The sequence below is a fragment of the Eptesicus fuscus genome, chromosome 6 (genome assembly GCF_027574615.1).
Source record: "Eptesicus fuscus isolate TK198812 chromosome 6, DD_ASM_mEF_20220401, whole genome shotgun sequence".
Lineage (NCBI taxonomy): Eukaryota > Metazoa > Chordata > Mammalia > Chiroptera > Vespertilionidae > Eptesicus > Eptesicus fuscus.
The window spans coordinates 21,126,693-21,146,081 of NC_072478.1; the positions used below are offsets into that span (position 1 = coordinate 21,126,693).

The 19,389-nt window shown below is 47.0% G+C and overlaps 1 protein-coding gene across 1 annotated transcript; it reads left to right on the forward strand.

Annotated features, from left to right (window-relative positions):
• Nucleotides 1–336: 336 nt before the first annotated feature.
• On the forward strand, nt 337–18,971 carry ZNF333 (zinc finger protein 333). The gene is made up of 10 exons (XM_054717386.1): nt 337–348; nt 1,717–1,778; nt 6,305–6,387; nt 8,792–8,908; nt 11,686–11,773; nt 15,019–15,107; nt 15,737–15,863; nt 16,490–16,588; nt 17,135–17,211; nt 17,722–18,971. The coding sequence occupies exons 2-10, from the start codon at nt 1,769–1,771 to the stop codon at nt 18,820–18,822; spliced, it is 1,791 nt and encodes a 596-aa protein (XP_054573361.1). The 5' UTR covers nt 337–348; nt 1,717–1,768; the 3' UTR covers nt 18,823–18,971.
• The last annotated feature ends 418 nt before the right edge of the window (nt 18,972–19,389 follow it).

Here is a 19,389-nt window from a genome sequence, read left to right on the forward strand (position 1 = left end):
CCCAACCCCCCGCCCATTGGACGTAAACCCTGCCCCCAGCCCTGTCCCTTCCCCCAACTCCACTCTCCGTTCCCTCTGACCGAACCCCATAGCCTCACCTCACTCCCTCAGGCAATTAAACTAGAATTTGTCCTTCCCTCCGAGGTTGGACACATAAGGAGCCAACCTCCCAGCCACTGTTTGAATCTCCCCTGGCCCTGAGAACTAAAATCCCGGCTACTTCCGCTCCCGGGGCCCCAAGACCGGAAGCGGAAGTGCGCTGGGGCAGCGGCGGCGGCGGCGGCGTCTAGCTGCTCTCCAGGGCCCCAGCGCGTGCTGTGGTTGGAGCGTCTCTTCCGGTTTTTGCTGGTGCGGTCAGGCCCTCTGAAGGGCGGGGAGGGCCCCGAGGGGCCGGGCGGCCTGGGGCAGCTGCCCTGGCTGAGGTGCTTCCTCCCGTGGTTGCCTCGGGGCCGGGATGGTTTGAGTACCGTTCGGACTCGCAGCCGCGTCCCCAACTTCTCCGTCCGGGTACCTCGTCCTCAGGTAACCCCCTTCCGGCAGCCGGGACTCACTCATCTACCAAAAGGAAAATCACGAAGCAGCCCAGGTCCTGCAGCCCAGGAATGGTGACACCGGCCAGCCCCAGTTCACCGGGCTCCCGGGTTTATAGGGCCTTACCCTACCGCCCTTATGCGATCACTGTGCATAAGCAATTCCCATTTTATTTAATGTGACATTTCATATTACCTAGCTCGGCAATGGGAAAGTTCGGTCTAAGTCTACATGTGCAAATTGGTTTGAATGACTTGTCGAGTAAATTTTTAAAAATGGAATGCATCCTTTATCACGGGATGAGCTAGATGACGATTTTTTTTGTGTGTGTGTGACGATTTACAGTTCCTAAATTTAGGACCTGTTAACTTAGCTTTTGTTGCCTTCCCCTTTCATATCTCTTCCTTTCCTTTTTTAATTTTTAAATATATTTTTATTGATTTCAGAGGAAGGGAGAGGGGGAGAGAGAGATAGAAACATCAATGATGAGAGAGTCATCTATCGGCTGACTCCTGCATATCCCACACTTGGGATGGAGCCTGAAACCTGGGCATGTGCCCTGACTGGGAATCGAACCCTTACCTCCTGGTTCATGGGTCGATGCTCAACCAATGAGCCACCCGGGCTGGGCTTTTAATTTGTGACTTTGTGAATACTGTATCAGTTTTTTTTTGTGTTTTTTTTTTTTTTTTTCTGTGAGGTGAGGGTGTCTTAAGAAAAGCTATTTCTCAGTTATGTCACAAATCTTATCAAGGAAAAGTAAACGATTCATTTCTCTTTACTTCAGCTCAGTTACCCCAAACCTGTAAGTACCACAAAGCTTCAAAACACATGGGACTCCAGGAAAAAGATGACATAGTTTTGTTAGTAATGGGAATTAAAATTGAGTTGGCCATAAAAGGGGATGTCTTCTTTTAAATTTTTATTTTAAATAATAGGGTTAAAGTTCACTCTACTGAGAAATGAGGAAAAAAGTAATTCTGGAGGAAAACTAAACATCAGATTTCAATTTTATGAGTGAGGTGTTTGTTTTCAGAAAGAATGCATGTCTCACCTTGCCTTTTTAGAAAGAATCAACATTCCTTAAAGACATCTGAAGTCTCTTGTGGATTGTATTATATGAGCAGGCATTAAAAAAAAATCTTGTTGAGAATATTACAGATGTCTCCCTTTCTTCCCCTACAGTCCCCTCCACCTGGTTTCCACCCCACCCCAGGCCTTCACCACTGTGCTGTCTATGTCCATAGGTAAGATCTTTGGTTAATCTCTTCCAGCACCCCCCTCCCACTGAGGTTCGTTAGTCTGTTCCATGCTTCCATGCCTCTGATTCTATTTTATTCTCCAGTTTATTTTGTTCATTAGATGTCTTGTTCGTTTATTTATTTATTTTATATTTAGGTTCAATTGTTGATATATATTTGTTGCCTGAACAGGCATTATAAGCCATTTTTGTGGTGGTATATTTTTGTGTGTGCCTGTGTGTGCAGGCATGTGCCGCCTTAGGCCAGCTATGCTGAATTGTCCTTGGGGAGTGATGATGGTTTGGCACATTTTGTTGGGAGTGCCCTGGATGGACTGGGCTCTGAACAGGGGAAAACAATGCCACCAAAATAGATATAGTGTTTGTCTCTGTGGAGGTTTTATTCTAGTTGGGAAGACAGATTTTAAATTAATCATGACTAGGGCAGTATGGAAACATGTAACAGGAGAACTTGGGGAGGAGGTCAGGAAAAGCATTTTAAAAGGGACAAATGTTTGAACCTCAAAGATGAGTTGTATGTAGTTAGACAAGGGATCGGACTGTGAAGTAGGAATGGGGAGGAGATTTGAGAGAGCATTTCCAGATGCACAGTCCCTCAGGCAGTACAAAGCCTAGTGGGTTTCCAGGATCCAGAAAAGAATGGGAAAGCCAAAGTAGAGAAAACAAAACGTGGAATGGATGAGCCAGGTTGGAGGGGAAGGCATGGCCCTGAAGGCCATTATAAACTTTGGATCTTGTTCTAAGGCCACTGATTGGGAAGCCCCTGAATCAGAATTTTAAGCAGGGGAGTGACATGATTTTATTTGTGGTTTAGACAAAACAGCAGTTGCTGGATTGAGCATGGAGTTTGGTTTAGGTGGAGTCAGTATATAGGAACTTGGATAAGTTCAGGACTTCGATGATGGTAGTTGGGTCTTGAGGATGCTTGTGGAATTGGGGAAGATGCCGTGTTTGAAACACATGTGAGAGGTAGAATTGAGTTTGCTGATATAAAGCAGGTGTTGGCAAACTTTGGCCTGTGGGCCAAATCTGACCCAATGCTGGTTCCTATAAATAGTTTTATAGGAATGCATTTTTAAAAATGTGTTTTTTATGGCTCTTTTTGTGCTGCAACTGCAGTTAAATAGTTGCTATAGAGACCATATTGCCCAAAAGTCCTAAGGTATTTACTGTCTGGCCTTTTACAGCAAAGAAAAAGTTTGCCAACCCCTAGTATATAAAGTACTCAGTATGCATCAAGTGCTGTGCTGGTGGTGGGATTTGGGGTCCTGAAAGAGTGGACAGAGCCCTCTATTTAGTTTATGTCATAGTTGGGGAGAGGGAGTCAATATCACCTAAACAAATAAATATAAAATCACAACTGGATAAGGGCAATGGAGGAAAAGTGGAGGTTGTTAGAGGTATTGTGAGGGAATATAAGAGAAAGAATTATCCTTTTTGTAGGGGAGAGGCAATAGTAGAAATGGTCATCTGCCATGGTCTGAAAGGTGGCATGGGGGCTCAATATGTTGCTTATTGGGTTTTTCACTTGGTCACCCCGATGGTGGCCCACAAAAATGGGGTTACCTGAGTCAAACCCCTGTTTGGTGTTCTACTTCCACCCTCACCTCTTCTTATGCTCGGTCTCCTTGAATTGCAGGGAGGATGCCCACTGAGACATTAAACCCTGGCGCTGGTGTCACGGTGAGGGGTTGGGATTCGGGTTGGTGGGGGTAGATAATTAGGTAGCCTGAGCTCTGTCCCCTCTCTTCTCACCACCAGCTAAGGAAGAAAAGGCAGGGGAAGTGTGGAGCATCTTCTGCCCTGCTCCAGGAGACCTAGTGACCTCTTTCAGTTCATGACCTCTGGTGGGAAGTGGCTTTGGAGGAGGGGCTCTGCCTAATTCTGGAGTCTGACTGCAGAGTGGGGCTCATTTAGAGCTGGCCGCTGAGCTCCTCTAGGGCCATCCTTGCTCTCTCTTGTGAGACCTACCATAAACACATGGCTGTAAGTAATTTAAGTTTAAATGAATGAAAATCCAATAAAATTTAAAAAGTCAGTTTCTTAGTCGCCGGAGCCACATTTCACAAGCACTCGGTAGCCACTTGGGCCTGTAGCTGCCCTTTTGGCAGGTGCAGACATTGGACATTCCCATCATCCCGGAGAGCTCTACTAGACAGTGCTGCCCCAGAGAATGCTGAACTTACAGGCTATAAAACTTTTCAGCTGCAACGGAAGTCCTATTTTAATGGGCATAAAAGATTACTAAATGGGTATGTAAGTCTTGGGAGGGGACCTAGGGACTGAAGCAGTCAAACCCAAACTTCTGATGCCCTAAATAAGGAGTTTAGGAAAAACTCTCTAAGCTCAGAAGTACAGGCTCTGCCATCACTGGTCAGTGAAGTGACAAAGAGAGCCAAAATGTATACTTTTGGATTTGTCAAAATGTTAAAAGAAAGTAAATATTTTTAGCTTGGTGGGCCATGTGATCTCTGTTGCAGCAATTGCTCAATTCTGCCTTTGTAGCAAAAAATAGCCATGGAGATAGGTAGATGCATGGCATGGCTGTGTGCCAATAAAACTTTACTTACAAAAACAAGTTGCAGGTGGGCTTTGCTGAACGCTGGAATGGAGAGAGCTCCCTGTCCGAATGTTCCCTTCCCCAGTGATAATCAGTTGTCCTGCAGAATGGTGAGGGTGGTCCTTGCTGAGCCAGAATATATGTGCTGTCTTACGAATCAGTCATCTTCCAGGATGTGGCAGTGGGTGTCATCTGGGAGTGGGCGTTGCTGGGCGCTGCACGGAGGAACCTGTGCAGATTTGGAATACTGGACAACTGTAGGACACTGGCCCCTAGGGGTAAGGCTGGCACCAAATGCATAAGTGCCTGCCACATGACCACAAAGATGTGGTATGGACTTCGTGGTCTTTACTGTTCACTAGGTTCCACAGGATAACAGCTGCATCTGTTGCATTGACTTAATTTTTCCGTGGTTAGGACTTGTGCGGGTCTCATTGACTTTGGCCTAGGGCTTCAGGGCTTAGAGAACCTCAGCCCCAGAGAGGAGTGTGTTTGTGGTTTGGGCCCTGGGTTCAGTGATCATTTTGCTACCTTTGTACTCATTCATTGTCTTGAGCTGAAGTCCACGTGGAAGCTGGGAGGCTGGTTGGGAAGCATTTGTTTTCCTCTGCAAGCCCTCCGTCAGCATGTGTGTCTTTCTGCAGGAGCAGGGGCTCCACCATGCAAACCCAGGCTTGCCTCCCAGGTGGGGCCAAGGGAAGAGCTGAGGGCAGCAGACCGAGGCATTCTTTGTGCTGTGGGTGTGGGTCAGTACCAGGGGACGCGGAGATCTTGTGACCAACCCTATTATGGGGTTGGTGCCTGGAAAGTATCAGTCTTATGGCATTTTAAAGGCCCTCTATTTTTAGGGGAAATAGGCTATTTGGTATGAGGTTTCTCAGGTGAGTTGCTTGAGGTTTTTTCTGTTTTCACATTTTAGCTCTTTGGTTTCAGAAAAAGATATGTTCCATTTTTTTTTTTTTTGGAGAAAATTTGGGATATTCACAAACCACAAGATGCAACCTTTTAAACTGCGCAATTCAGTGTTTTTTTTTAGTGTATTTACAAAATTGTGTTATCACCACTACTGTACTCCAGAACATTCCCATCATCTCGAAATGAAACCCTATGCCTGTTATCAGTCACTCCCCATGTCCCCTCCCTCCAGCCCTTGGCAACCATTGATCTGCTTTCTAATTATATGGACTTGCCTATTCTGGACATTTCATATAAATAATCATATAACATGTGACCTTTGGTATGTCATCTTTCACTCAGTATAACATTTTTGAGATTCATCCATGTTGTAGCATGTATCATTCTTTACATTGTATGGATGGTCCCCATTTTGTTTATGGGTAACAAACATCAGGTATTGATGGGTTGTTTATACTTTTTGGCAATGTGAATATGTTGTTGTGAACATTCATGTACAAGATTTCATGTGGACATGTTTTCAGTTTTCTTGAGTATATACTTGGGAATGAAGTTGCTGGGTCACATGGTAACCCTGTGTTTAACTTTTTGAGGAGCCATCAAACTGTTGTCTAAGAACAGGTGCACCACTCTACGTTCCCACTAGCGGTGGATGAAGGTTTTGATTTCTCTACATCTTTACCCACATTGATTATCCAGTTCCTCTTTAAGTTAAACATTTCTATGTGTGTTGTCTAATTGCTTCTTGTTTGTCCGATAACATTCTTTCTGGCAACGTCAGTCTCATTCTCCGTGGACTCTTTTGCTCGGAAAAATAGCCTCTCATTTCCTCCTTGTTCCTGTAGCTTCCAAATTCCATACAAAGCTCTACTCACTTTGCTCACTGATGCCTTCTTTCCTTTTAGTACCTCCCCAAGTTTAGGGTAAATATTAAAAAACAACAGCAACACATATTTTTTTCTGTGTAAATTTCGTACCACTATTTCTTTCTGAACAAAGTGTCTTTTTTTGTTTTGTTTTGTTACAATTCATTTTAGATTGGGAATCTCAACCTAAAGCCAAAGAGTCTATTCCTATGCAGGATATTTTGGAGGAAAATTCATCTCATGATTTGCAAATGGTAAGATTCATGGCAGGTGATCCTTTATTCCCTCTCATTGGAGAAGTTGATGGATATGTGGGTTGGAAATGCACCCCAGGGCCAGGGAGACATTTGAGCCAGGGCACTTCCTCAGGAGCATCCCCCGCAGCGCTGGAGAGGACACTGTGGCTATGACTGTTCACACAGTCAGTGACTCTTGAACGTGGGTGAACTCTACCTGTTGCTCAAGACTCTTTCTTCATAGACAGTTCCTCCAAGTAAACATTCCCATCAGTGTGAGTCAGACAGCGATTGTGTGAAATGTGATTTATCTGCAACAGTCCTGAGAGACAGGCTGTCTGTTAGGGCGGCCCCAGGACAGTTTTGAATGTGGGAGAGCCTGGTGGTGGAGCCTGCAGGGTCTTCGAGAACTCAACCCGTGTAAACAAGGTGCACCTCTTCAAATGCTGAAAACGCGTTTCTGTTGGGAGCATCCCTGGGTGCGGCTCAGATGCCGGGGAGCTTTTCATTGTCATTCACCCCTTGTCAGGAGCAAACTTTGCCTGGAGAGAAGACACCTGAGGATTTAACTGTGGTGGGAAAGGCTTCTGGAGGAACCATACCTGGACATGAACAAGAGACCCCCCAGGAGAGAGGGCCACACTGATTATAAGGAGCGTGGGAAAGTTGTCAGGGATCCCTCCCTGCTTAGGAGACAAGTTGAGACCCCAGACTGCAAAGGAGCCCTTTTCAAAGTGGAGAAGAACCTTCAGAACCAGCGTGTACATTACAGTGTATGAGAAGATACACATGGAGCCCCTCCATCCCCACTTTGGCTCTGAGTTCCTGCTTTCTCAAACTGCAGGAGCTTCCGAAATTTGGGTTCCCATTGTTGGGAATTTTGAAGGTTAGGGTGTAGGCAGAGGGACACACAAAGCCCAGCTTCAACCCTGCACTGGGCCTACTTGTCCCAGAGTCAATGAGACCTCTGGGTTCCCTCAGTCTGCACACCTTTCCCTCTGTCATGGATGGTGTTGACCTCTGTGCATCATAGATGCTGGCCCAGGGATAGGGTGGCGTGGTCTGGGTTGTAGAGACCTCTGTCCTGTTCCTGTGCCTGAAGCATGGGGAGCCTCACTCTGCATAGCCTGGTATGGGCTGCGGGGCAGCCAAAACCCTTACCCTGCACAGCTTGCAACAGACCCCAGGGCAGCTGAGACGCCCTCCTCCTCAGGTCCGCGATGCCCTTGTCTGACATTCTTGTTTAGGTAGAGGATAGCTGGATAGTCTTCCAGTAGCTGCTTGGACAAGGGCATGTGCTTTTTGAGAACTTAAGATCTGCAAATGTGTTACTGGAACTGCTGGATTGCAGGGGCCTCATCTGCCGTGATCGGTGCAGTAACCCCTTACAGAGCATTCTGTGTGTCACAGAGCTCTCGATGTGTGCTGAATGTAGGAATGAACAGAGAGGTGCTGCTGAAGGCATCTCCAGGCCCTCACCATCTCCATGCTTTGACTGGCAGATGGACTGTGGGAGAAGGAAGGATGCCACGATGGACAGGTCCTCTCTGGTTTCTGTGGCTCTTTCCTCTCAGCATGGGGCTCCAGTACCTTCCGCAGAACTCCAGTCTGGCTCAGTAGTGAGCACCGAGTGTGGGTGAGGAGGGGTCTCCTGCTGCATCTGAGCCCCAGGAAATAGGCAGTCACAGAATGTTCTGAGTGGGCAGAGGAGATCCACTTCCAGACACATGTAGAGAAGTTGAGCAGTTCATCTCTAAAACACATCAGCCACAAGTGGTCGAGTTGGATTTGGAGCTGGGAGTTGAATCCGGGCCTAACTCCTTAGACCACCATCTCAAGAGGCAGAAGGGAGAGAGGGAAGAGTGTAGGTCAGAGCCTTTATTGGGGCTTCCACAGGGCAGGATAACAGGATTGGTGAGTTTGAATAATTCTGGGGGACCTGGTTGTCTGGTACCTGGTCTGGGTGATTTAGGACGGGGAGTATTGGTTTTATAAGAAGTGGCTAGGTAGGTGGTTCTGGGTGGCATAACAACGGGCTGGTAATTTGGCCCTATGATTGGTGGATGCCAAATATACAAACACAGAATCTAAGGAAACACAGACCATGGTTCATACTCAGAACCAAGGGCTTTCAACCTTTCTGTGGTCAAACCTCCTGTAGTGCCTCTGAGGGCTTGTGGCCTCACCTCCAGACAGGCCCCCTCCCCCAAAACCAGAAGGGGTCAGGTCTGTCGTGATCTGCCCTTGGAGACCCTTGGTGGTGGCTGTGCCTTCAGTGGAGTAAAAGAGTCATCAGGTCCGAAACTGCCAGACCCACGTGCCCCAATTTCTGACTTCACTATTCCTCAACCAAGGGTCTCTGAGGCCAAGGAAAGCCTCAGCTACCTCTGTCCTGATCAGCATTCTCCGCTTCTTTTCTGAGGGGCCAGGGCTTGATTTGAGGATGCAGATCCGGCCCATGATGGGAGAGAGGGGGATACTTTCACCTCCAGAGGACCGGCCAGCTCTCTGGGAGTCGCCTTGGCCTTCTGGATACACGGTAAGCTTGGGAGGGGGTTTGCTGTGGGGGCCTCAGCCAGTAAGGCCAGGGTTCAGTGAGGAGGCCAGAGGGGAAGAAGGCACCTGGGGCCCGCTGTTGGAAACACAAACTGGAGGCCCTGGCTTAGCTCCTAGTAAGAACTGAACAGGCCCCAGCATTTCTGCATGGAAAGCAGACCTCGAAGGTGGCAGGTGGCAGGGATTAACGCTCTTACCTTGCCTTTTTTGGTCCAGCCTTTTTTCCTCCCAATCTTTCCACCCTCACAAACACCAGGAAACCTATAGGAATGAGCGGGTCCTGTGATCTAAGGGGTGGATTAGGAGTGTCCAGGCTGATGACTGAGAGTATCAGAAAGGGACATTTCCCTGAGGAGAAGGGGCCTCCCCCCTGCCCTGCCCATCACCTGCCCTCAGAGATCTGTGCATTTGCTTCCCATCCACCACCAAGTCCTGCGAGCTTTTCCGCCAAGCTATAACCTACTTTTTTTTTTTCAAATATATTTTATTGATTTTTTACAGAGAGGAAGAGAGAGGGATAGAGAATTAGAAACATCGATGAGAGAGAAACATCGATCAGCTGCCTCTTGCACACCCCCTACTGGGGATGTGCCCGCAACCAAGGTACATGCCCTTGACCGGAATCAAACCTGGGACCCTTGAGTCCACAGGCCGACGCTCTATCCACTGAGCCAAACCGGTTTCAGCGCTATAACCTACTTTTGACTGCTCCTCCTGTCCCCCCTGCTACCACCCTTTCTGGAGTCACTAGAAACTGCTTCTAACAGACTCCTGCTTCCACTGATCCCACTCTGGGCATAGAGGCCAGCAGCATCCCTTAGAAGTGCAGGTCAGGTTAGATACCTTTCCAGAGTGAGCAGCCACCAGTAGAGGACCATTCAAATCCTTTCTCCCAACAGGGCTTCATTCCTAACTCCCCTCATTTTCATGGGTTCATGCCACACCTTCCCTCTACCCCTCAACCTGCAGGCACCCACTGCTAGCTTTGCTCCAGCGTTTCCCCCACAGCTGGAGGCTGCTCAGAGGAGGCCTCCTCCACTGGGGCCCCTTCTCTTTATCTTTCTTGGAGTTGTAGTTCTAACACAGTGATTAGCCTTGTCTTGAAGAATTGGGTAAATCTGGGCAGGTAATCAGGGCATGTCCTCATCTATACTAATAATAGAGAAATATGCAAATTATCCATTATAGCGTCACATCATGACCAGATCAGCAGGCTGCGTCTCCGCCCTCTGCTCAGGCAGCTGCAAGGCCTGGGGTAGGTTAGGATATGATAGGAAGGGGATAAGAAAGGAGTGAGAGATGAAGTCAGGCCTGTATGCAGACACACGGAGAGGAGAAACAAATACAGAAAGGGAACAAGAAAAAGACACAGGAATGGAAAAGGGAAGGAAATGCGGGGCTGCACGCGGGAGGGGGTGGCGACCGTGGGGGTGGGGGAGCAGGTGCGCCCGGCAAGGGAGGAGGGCGGTGGCCCCTGGAGCAGGTGTGCCAGATGTGGGAGGAGGGCGGTGGCCCCTGGCACAGGCCATTGGTGGGGAGGCACCCACGGGTCCGGGACGGAGTGGTGGACAGTTCGAGGCCTTCTGGACGGAGGTGCTCCTGCTTCGTGGCAGCAGCAGCAGTACCTGGGCTGCACGGGCCTCAGCCTCCCTCACTGGGCTGGGCGTCCTGGGCAGGGGATGGGAGCAGGACAGCGGCGGGGAGGCCGGGGAAGCGGGGGGCGGTGAACACCTGGCTGGGGCTGAGCCCTGGGCTGGGGGTTAACGCCCCTCCTACCCCCCCCCCCCCCGAACGGAAGCTTTAAGAAGGGAGGGAGGGAGAGAATAACTTTATAAAGGGGTCAGTTGAGAGCAAAGTTAAAGAAGGAAAGAGGATGTATGAGTGAACTGTAGGAGTTATAATGAAAATCAAGTATAGTTGTGTACTGGGGACAGATTTTAAAAGTAGGAGTGAGAAAAGAAAAAAGATAAATGATAGTGAATAATTAGGCAGGTAGATAGATATTAAAACAGTGGAAGTAAGTAGAGGAGAATGTATGGGAAAGGTAGGATGAGAGAAAAAGAGGGAGGGAAGAAAAGTTTTAAAGGGGAGGCAGTAGAGTTTAAAAGGGGAATGGGAAGAAGGAAGAAATGGGGGAGGGAGCAAAGCAGGTTCGAGGGAGGAAGCGAAGAAAAAAATTAAGGTGGGAAGGAAGGAAAAGGAGAGGGAGGACGGGGTAAAGGTAAAGGAAAGAAGGAATGTGGGGAGGGAGGGAGGGAGGGTAGGAGAAAGATGGGAAGAAGGATGATGGAAGAGAAGTAGGAAATGAGGAAAGAAAGTTTGTAAATGATGAGTAAGTAGGAAAAAGTGTTATATAAAGAGAGGGAAAAATTGTATGAGAAGGAGAAGCCAATAAGGAAGTCAAATACAATTGTGTGTAAGGGGATAAGATTAAAAAAAAAGTTACTAGGGGCGACCAGGCTGGCAGGGGAGGGCAGTTAGGGGGATCAGGCAGGCAGGTAGAGTGGTTAGGGCAGGCAGGCAGGTGAGCGGTTAGGAGCCAGAAGTCCCGGATTGCCAGAGGGCCCCCGGATTGGAGAGGGTGCAGGTCAGGCTGAGGGACCCCCCCCCCCCACCTCGCACGAATTTTGTGCACCAGGCCTCTAGCATCATAGCATTCTCCAAATCAGGACCAGTCATGAGAATTCAGTCAGTGAACAGGTGTGAGTGGATCCCTTCCATCACCATGTGGTTCTAATCTGTGCCTGTCACTCTGTCCAGGGACTGAAAGCGGCTGTGCAGGTTCAGGGGGTGGCCACGCTGGAGCCTGAACTGGATGTTCCTGACCCCTGGGCGGCCAAGGGTTCTGGTGAGTGAGTCCTGGTGGAATCACAGTCAAGAGGGCCTGGCTGTCCTGTGGGAGCTTGCATCTCCAGCCTTCATTTCCTCTGATGGCAGGCAGAATACTTAAGGGCCTCTCTCATTATCTGTGTGTTCAAGGGGAAAGACATTTCACAGTTCCCAGGTTTTTGTTTTTTGGGTTTCAGATATTTTCTGTTTTGAAAGAGCAGGCCCTAGTGTCAACAACAACAAAAATGCTCTTTAACCAAAGGAGCTATTGAAATAAAACAATTGATAAAGCCCTGGCCAGGTGGCTCAGTTGGTTGGAGCATTGTCCTGTATGTCAAAAGGTTGCAGGTTCAATCCCCAGTGTGGTTATCTATGGGAGGCAACCAATTGATGTTTCTGCCCCCTCAGCCCCCCTCTCAAATATATCCTCAGGTGAGGATTAAGATAATTGATATTAAAAAATTGATATATTAAAAAAAGAGCAGGCCCCACTCACCTGTGGCAAAAGGCCAGATGTCTCTTTAGGAGAGATTACATTCTTTACTACACAATTATGTAAAAGGCACATTTCCTGAGAAGTAGGGGAAAAAATTCTGGAGGACAGAAAGCATCTTAACTTTAATTGCAAACACTGGATTACATCATAATTACTGTATCAAGTAGTTTGGCCAGATATTTTGCTGTTTGGAGAGAGTTTGGAGAGAGGATTTCAGACCTAGGAACAGTTTCTATAAAACCCCTCAGAGCCTGGTATGCCCAGGGACCCATGGAAGGCTGTGGAAGGGGCAGAGGGAAGTGGAGAGAGTGGTATGAGCTGACGAGAGTGAATGGTCTCCAGATCATTCAGGGCCTGGAAGCGTGGGAACAGAACCCTGGCTCATGTTCTATACTGAGAGTAGGGGGACATTTAGGTGAGTGGTACTGTGCACCTGTGGCTCTAACAGAACTCACAGCACCTGGGAGGATGATGAGCTTCAGGGAAGATGTGAGTGGTGTATGCAGGCAGTTAGGAATGGAATGGTGGCGACGTAGAGTTAGGGCGAGTGTCCCTAAGACCACTCCCAGGTTTGGTGACTTACTAGAAGGTCTCATAGAGCACAGCATATAGTTGTATGCGTGGCTATGGTTTATCACAGGGAAAGGATACAAAGCAAAATCAGCCCAGGGATAAGGTGCATGGGGTGAAGTCTGGAGGGAACCAGGCACAAGCTTCCAGACCCCTCTCCCAGCAGAATTATATGGGAAGCACTTAATTCCCCACAATGAGCTGGGACAACACGTGCGAAGTGTTGTCTGCCAGGGAGGCTCATTAGAGACTCAGCACCCAGAGTTTTCACTAGTGGCTGGGCATGTAGGCACCCTCTGCCCAGAACATACCTACATTCCAGACTCCTAGAAGGGAAGCAGGCATTCAGCACAAACTATACTGTACAAACTGTTTAAGCAGAGTTAACTCCTCTTACCAGTTAGTGTGGTGGGAACCCTCTTAAAATCCAAGTTCCCAGACCACAGCCAAGGTCCAACCTTGCCATCAGGCCTTGCTAAGAAGCACCGTCAAGCCTGCTGTGTTAACTTTTATCTGCACAGTAGGTAAGCATGGAACATTCATTCTAAGACACATAGGAGGTCAAGTTGAGACAATTTGATGAGTAGTATGTACATTCATTTACCAGATGATCCAGAGCATTTATGTGCCAAATGCTGTGCGGGGGACAGGGTTGTGGCATCTAAGTCATGAGGGAGTGACATTTAAGTGGACCCAGGAGGGAGAAAGGTATGATGTGGCATTAGCCACAGTGAGGACAGGGTTAGGAGGAAAGGAAGTGGGTGGGTGGAGTTGGGGAGAGGTGGGTGCTTCAAGTAGAGATGTCACTACTGATTTATTTTGGGGGGGATTAATTTTTGGGGTCTGTAGAGTGTCAGACAGGGGAGAGATTTCACATCTGAGTCAGGGATGTCACTTCCTGAGATTGGGAACACTGGAAGAGGAATAGCCTTTGAGAAGAAGGTGGTGAGTGCATTTTTTTTTTTGTGTGTGTGTGTGTGTGTGTGTGTGTGTGTGTGTGTGTGTGTGGCGGGGGGGAGATGAAACAACAGAAATTTATATCTCATAGGTCTAAAGGCACAGAAATCAAGATGTCCACAGGGTGATACTTCCTATGAAATTTGGAGGGGAGGGTTCTTCTTTGCCTCTCTCCTAGCTTCTGCTGGTTGTTGGCATCCTTGGTGTTCCCTGGCTTGTAGATGCATCAATCCAATCTCTGCCTGCATTGTCACATGGTCTTCTCCCCTCATGTGTCCCTGTTTCTGTGTCTCTTTTCCTCTCAGTAGGACACCAGTCATTGGATTAACGGCCCACTCTGCTCCACTGTAACTTCATTTAACTAATTACATCTGCAAAAACTCTATTTTCAAATAAGGTCACATTCTGAGCTACTGGGAGTTAGAACTTCCTCTTTTATTTGGGAACACAATCCAACCCATAACCGTCTGCCCTCTGGCTCCCACAAATTGATGTCTCCAATTTTTACCCATTCCAGCAGTCTAAAATTTCATCTAAATCTCATCAACTGAAAAAAGGCCCAAATTTTATCATGTAAATCATCCAAATCAGATATGGGTGAGATTTAGGGTGTGATCCAGCTGGGGCAAACTTCTCTCCATCTGTGAACCTGTGAAACCAGAAAGGAGACACCTGCTTCCAGAATACAATGGTGAGGCCTGCTTAGGACAGTCATTTCCATTCCCAACGGGAGAGAAAAAAGGGGTCACGTGTCCCAGGCAAGTTCACAACCCAGCAGGGGAAGATCAAGGCCTGAGAATAATCCTTGTTTCTTAGAGCTGCCTGCTGGGGCAACAGCCCTGCTTTCTAGCTTATTCTGGATATTCCATTCTTGTTCCCCCAGATAGGTAAGTGGAGAGATTGGAGCCGATGGTTGGGTGTCTGGTCTGGAATTCAGATCTGAGTCAGCATTGTCAAGTAGAGTTGGCCAAGTAGAGGGACAGGGTGCCAGCTGAGGCAGAGAGTACTGAGGGAGATGAGAAGAGGAAGGTCTGCAACATGGGGATGCTAGCCAGAGGCAAGATGGAGGAGGAACTTATACAAAAAACTGGGAAGGAGGCTGGGAGTGTGGGCACTGTGCATGTCCTTATGAGTGTGTGCATGGGTGTGTGTACACATGTGGTCACTAACAATCAGGGTGGGCAGCCCCTGCTTCTGTGAGTATGCTCACTGGGCCTCACAGCCCTCCCCTTCTCCTCTAGCTCTGCTTGCTCAGGACCCTGTGTGGCTGCAGGAGAAAAGCATAGAGGAAGAAGCTGTGGTTCCTGGCGTGCTGTCTACCTGTGTACAGGTAAGTAAGAAGTGCACCTTGCTCTTCTTTCTTGCTTTGCCCCCTTGTTTCCTTTTCATTACCTGGAGCTTTTTGACCCCACAGGGCTGACTTCCAGGCATCTAGGCATGGGGCTTCTCTCAGTGGGTGGAGGATGGCCCTGGCAACGAACACACCCCCTCAGTCAGACCTTCCCCAGGTTGTAAGTGCCATGTTCTGCTGAGCATCAGGAGGGAAAATAAAGCAAGGATGTGAGCTGTCCTTGTCTCCTAACCATCATGGTCTCCTGGAGCAAATATTTCTCTCTTGCCTTTTTCTTGCCTGCCACATGCTTAGGTCTGCTGGACCCTGGTACTGAAGGGAAATAAAACTGCAAGGGCTTCCTAGCTAATTGTCAATAGCTAAGTCCTGTCATGAAGTTGAGGTCCTTCGGCACTGTGCCTCTGGGTGCTATCCCTCAGGGGGGAAGAGTAGAGAGAGAATTCTAATTTTGAGGCCTAAACCAAAGGGCAGATTCTGAGGTACCTCAGAGCCCCATCTGAAAATCCTCCACACAGTGTCTCTGTTCCCAGGCTTGCCAACTCCCCACCATCCTCTTAAGTGTTGGCAGAAGTGGCCCCTGACTGAGCCTGAATGGGTGTGCATTTTAGGAACCAGTCACCTTTGCAGATGTGACTGTGCTCTTCACCCCAGAAGAATGGATGTTTCTAGACTCTGCCCAGAGAAGCCTGTATAGAGACGTGATGCTAGAGAACTACAAGAACCTGACCTCTGTGGGTAAGGCTGGTCGTATTACTTCATCCATACACTCATGCAGCAAGAATGGGTTCCTGGAACTATGCTGGCTAGGAAACTGAGAGATGAAAAGACAGACAAGGCCAGGCTGAGGGACCCCACCGGTGCAGGAATCCTTGCTTTGGGCTTCTAATATGCATTTAAGACCATTGGTTAATCTCTTCCCGCCCTCCCCTCTCCCTCCTTCCCGCTGAGACTTATCAGTCTGTTCCATGTTTTCATGCATGTAGTTTCCACTCCTGTGTTGAGCATCTGCCTTCTGGTGGTCAGTGCGCGTCATAGCTACTGGGCAGTCAGACGGTTGCTTAGGCTTTTATATATATAGATAGTCTAGGGGCATCCCCATGGAAATGTAGATCTATCTTCTGTTTCTGGGCTTTTCAAATACGTACATCCCTGAGCTAGGCCCTAGGTTTTGGGGACTGGAATGTCCCAGTGTCCTTGGGAACCTAGTGAAGGAGCTTGTGAAAGAGCTCTGCTGTGCCCATCAACATTTAGGCATGCTCATTTCACTGCTTCTGTCTCCAGCGTCCCTAATGACTTCAGATTATCAGCCCCGGTTTCATGGCAGGCGTAGTCTGCCCACACTATGTGTCTTTCCCCACAAGCAGGAGATCAACTATGCAAACTCAGTACCTTTTCCTATTTGGAGCAAAGAGAAGAGCTGTGGATCACTGATAGAGGGATGTTCCCAGGAGTCCGAACAGGTGAGTGCCAGGCTAGCTCTCAGGGGAGCACTAGCTCTGATTGGTAAGATGAATGCTCAATTTGGAAAGTGTCATAGGGTCCATACTTTCAACGCCTTTGACAGAGAAGGCTATTGGTTGAGCTCTCTTAGTGAGTTTTCACCTTTTTTCCTTTCTCTTTTTATCTCAAATACATTACTCTGGTTTCATAGAATGATTTATCCCTCCATCCCTTCACAGTTAGCATTTCCACGTGTGTATTTCATCCAGTTCCTCCCTACTGTAGATTGTTAATACTTACTCTCAACATCACAGAATACTTCCTTAGTAAATTATCTACCATTTCTATCCTTTTTCTCTGTGATTTCATGACTCCTCACATAGCCAAATGCCTTAAAATTTTCCTTTGCTCTCTGGTACATTTCTCCTTTTCACCCTTCCTTCCCATATTTAAGATCAGTATTTAAAAAATAATCTGCTTGTCTTAGCTTACTTTTTTGGTCATCTTGATCCTAGTTTCCTTCTCTGAACATTTAATTCCTCCCTCTTCCCTTTAATTCATTTCAGAACCTCAACCTCAACCCCAAGAGTCAATTCTTAACCAAGATACTTTTGCGAAGATTGCATCCATTGGTATAGAAAGGGTAAGTAAGGTACACAAGTTACTCTTGGTCTTCTATAATAAGAAGTCTGGAGTTGCTGCTGGTTAGAAAAACAGCACATGAGGCTAGAGAGAGATTGAAGGCAAGGGGTGCTCACCCAGGAGAAAGCAGTTTCTTGATAGAGAGTCTGTGAATGTCATGATGAAGTGGGGGAAAACTTGAAATGTAAATTAAGATGCATCTTCATAGAATACCCACAACTAACCATGTTCCTAAATGGGACACAGACATGGTGCATTTAAAACTTAGTGTAGTCTTAAACAATTCAGAAAAAGTCTACATCTAAGAAGCCCCATGAAAGTAATGAAAATGATAGCTCTTTGTGGCATTGCATCCACTTGATAGAACTTAGGGTAAGAAATAGTACAGACACACGAAAATCGTAAAAGCTTCAGCTATAGAAATGTCTTGACTCTACACACAATTTACTTGAGGGAGAATGTCGATGATTATAATGAAATATTTAGTCTTCACATTTTCCTCAATTGACAGGAGCAACCTCTGCATGGAGAAAAACTCTATAATGAACTTGGGGAACCCTTTAACAGTATCAAACAACTTTTTCAGTGTGAGAGAATTTATGCTGGAGGCCACCCCTATGAATGCCCAGAGAGTGGGAAATCCTTCTTCCAGACCACTCACCTAATAGTGCATGAGAAGACCCAGAGTGGACATAGTGGAGATAAAACCTATGCATGTAACAAATGTGAAAAATCCTTCAGATACAGCTCTGACCTTATCAGGCACGAGAAGACTCATACCTCAGAGAAGTACTTTGAATGTCAAGAATGTAGGCATGCCTTCAAGTACTCCTCGAACCTGCGACGCCACATGAGGACACACACAGGAGAGAAACCTTTTGAATGTAGTCAGTGTGGAAAAACCTTCACAAGGAACTTTAACCTGATTTTGCACCAGAGAAACCACACGGGTGAAAAGCCCTATGAATGTAAGGATTGTGGGAAAGCTTTTAATCAGCCATCTTCTCTGAGGAGCCATATGAGAACTCACACTGGAGAGAAGCCCTTTGAATGCAGTCAGTGTGGGAAAGCTTTCAGAGAACATTCGTCACTGAAGACTCATTTGCGTACTCACACCAGAGAGAAACCATATGAGTGTAACCAGTGTGGAAAGCCCTTCCGGACAAGTACCCATCTGAATGTTCACAAGAGGATCCACACGGGGGAGAAACTTTATGAGTGTACTACTTGTGGTCAGGTGTTGAGTCGTCTCTCAACCCTCAAGAGTCACATGCGAACCCACACTGGAGAGAAGCCCTACGCATGCCAGGAGTGTGGGCGAGCCTTTAGTGAGCCCTCATCCCTCAGGAAACATGCAAGGACCCATACCGGCAAGAAGCCCTATGTCTGTCAGGAATGTGGGCGAGCCTTTGGTCAGTCTTCACACCTTATTGTACACGTGAGAACACACACTACAGGAAAACCCTATGAATGTAATCAGTGTGAGAAAGCGTTTCGGCATAGCTCTTCACTTACTGTGCATAAAAGGATTCATACCAGGAGAGACAACGTTAGGAATGGCAGCCTGCCTTTATCAGTGTCTCATTCATTTGGTAGGCCCCTTGCTAATTAACTTCCAATTTGTAAAAATATAAACATTTGGGCCTATAATAATCTCTTACAGTACTTGTTTAGCTGCATAACATGTTTTGATGTCTAATTTAATTTTTGTTTAATTCTAAATGTTGTATTAGTTTCCATTATTAAATCTTTGACACATTACTTACTTGTAATTAGATTTTTAAATAACTATGCATGGTTATGTTTTTGTATAATTATTTATAGTGGAATGCATAAATCTTACGAGTTAGATGAGTTGGACAGGTGTATATATACATGTAACCAACACCCTATTCAAGATACAGAGCATGTCTATCATTCTGGAAAGTTCCTGCATATATCTGGGTGTTTCTTACTTGTCTTTTTGTTGTTGGTTTCTAATTTAATTACATTGAGCAGACTGTGTGGTCTTTGGGTTACTGAATCTTAGGTATTTGTTGAGATTTCTTTTTGGTCTAGTATGGCACATCCTACTAGTTGTCTCCCAAAACTGCCCTTTCTTCTTTACAACAGAACCTAAGTTTTTTGTTCACATTGGTAATGTGCACTATTATAAAACCTCCATCCCCCAGTCCTTCTA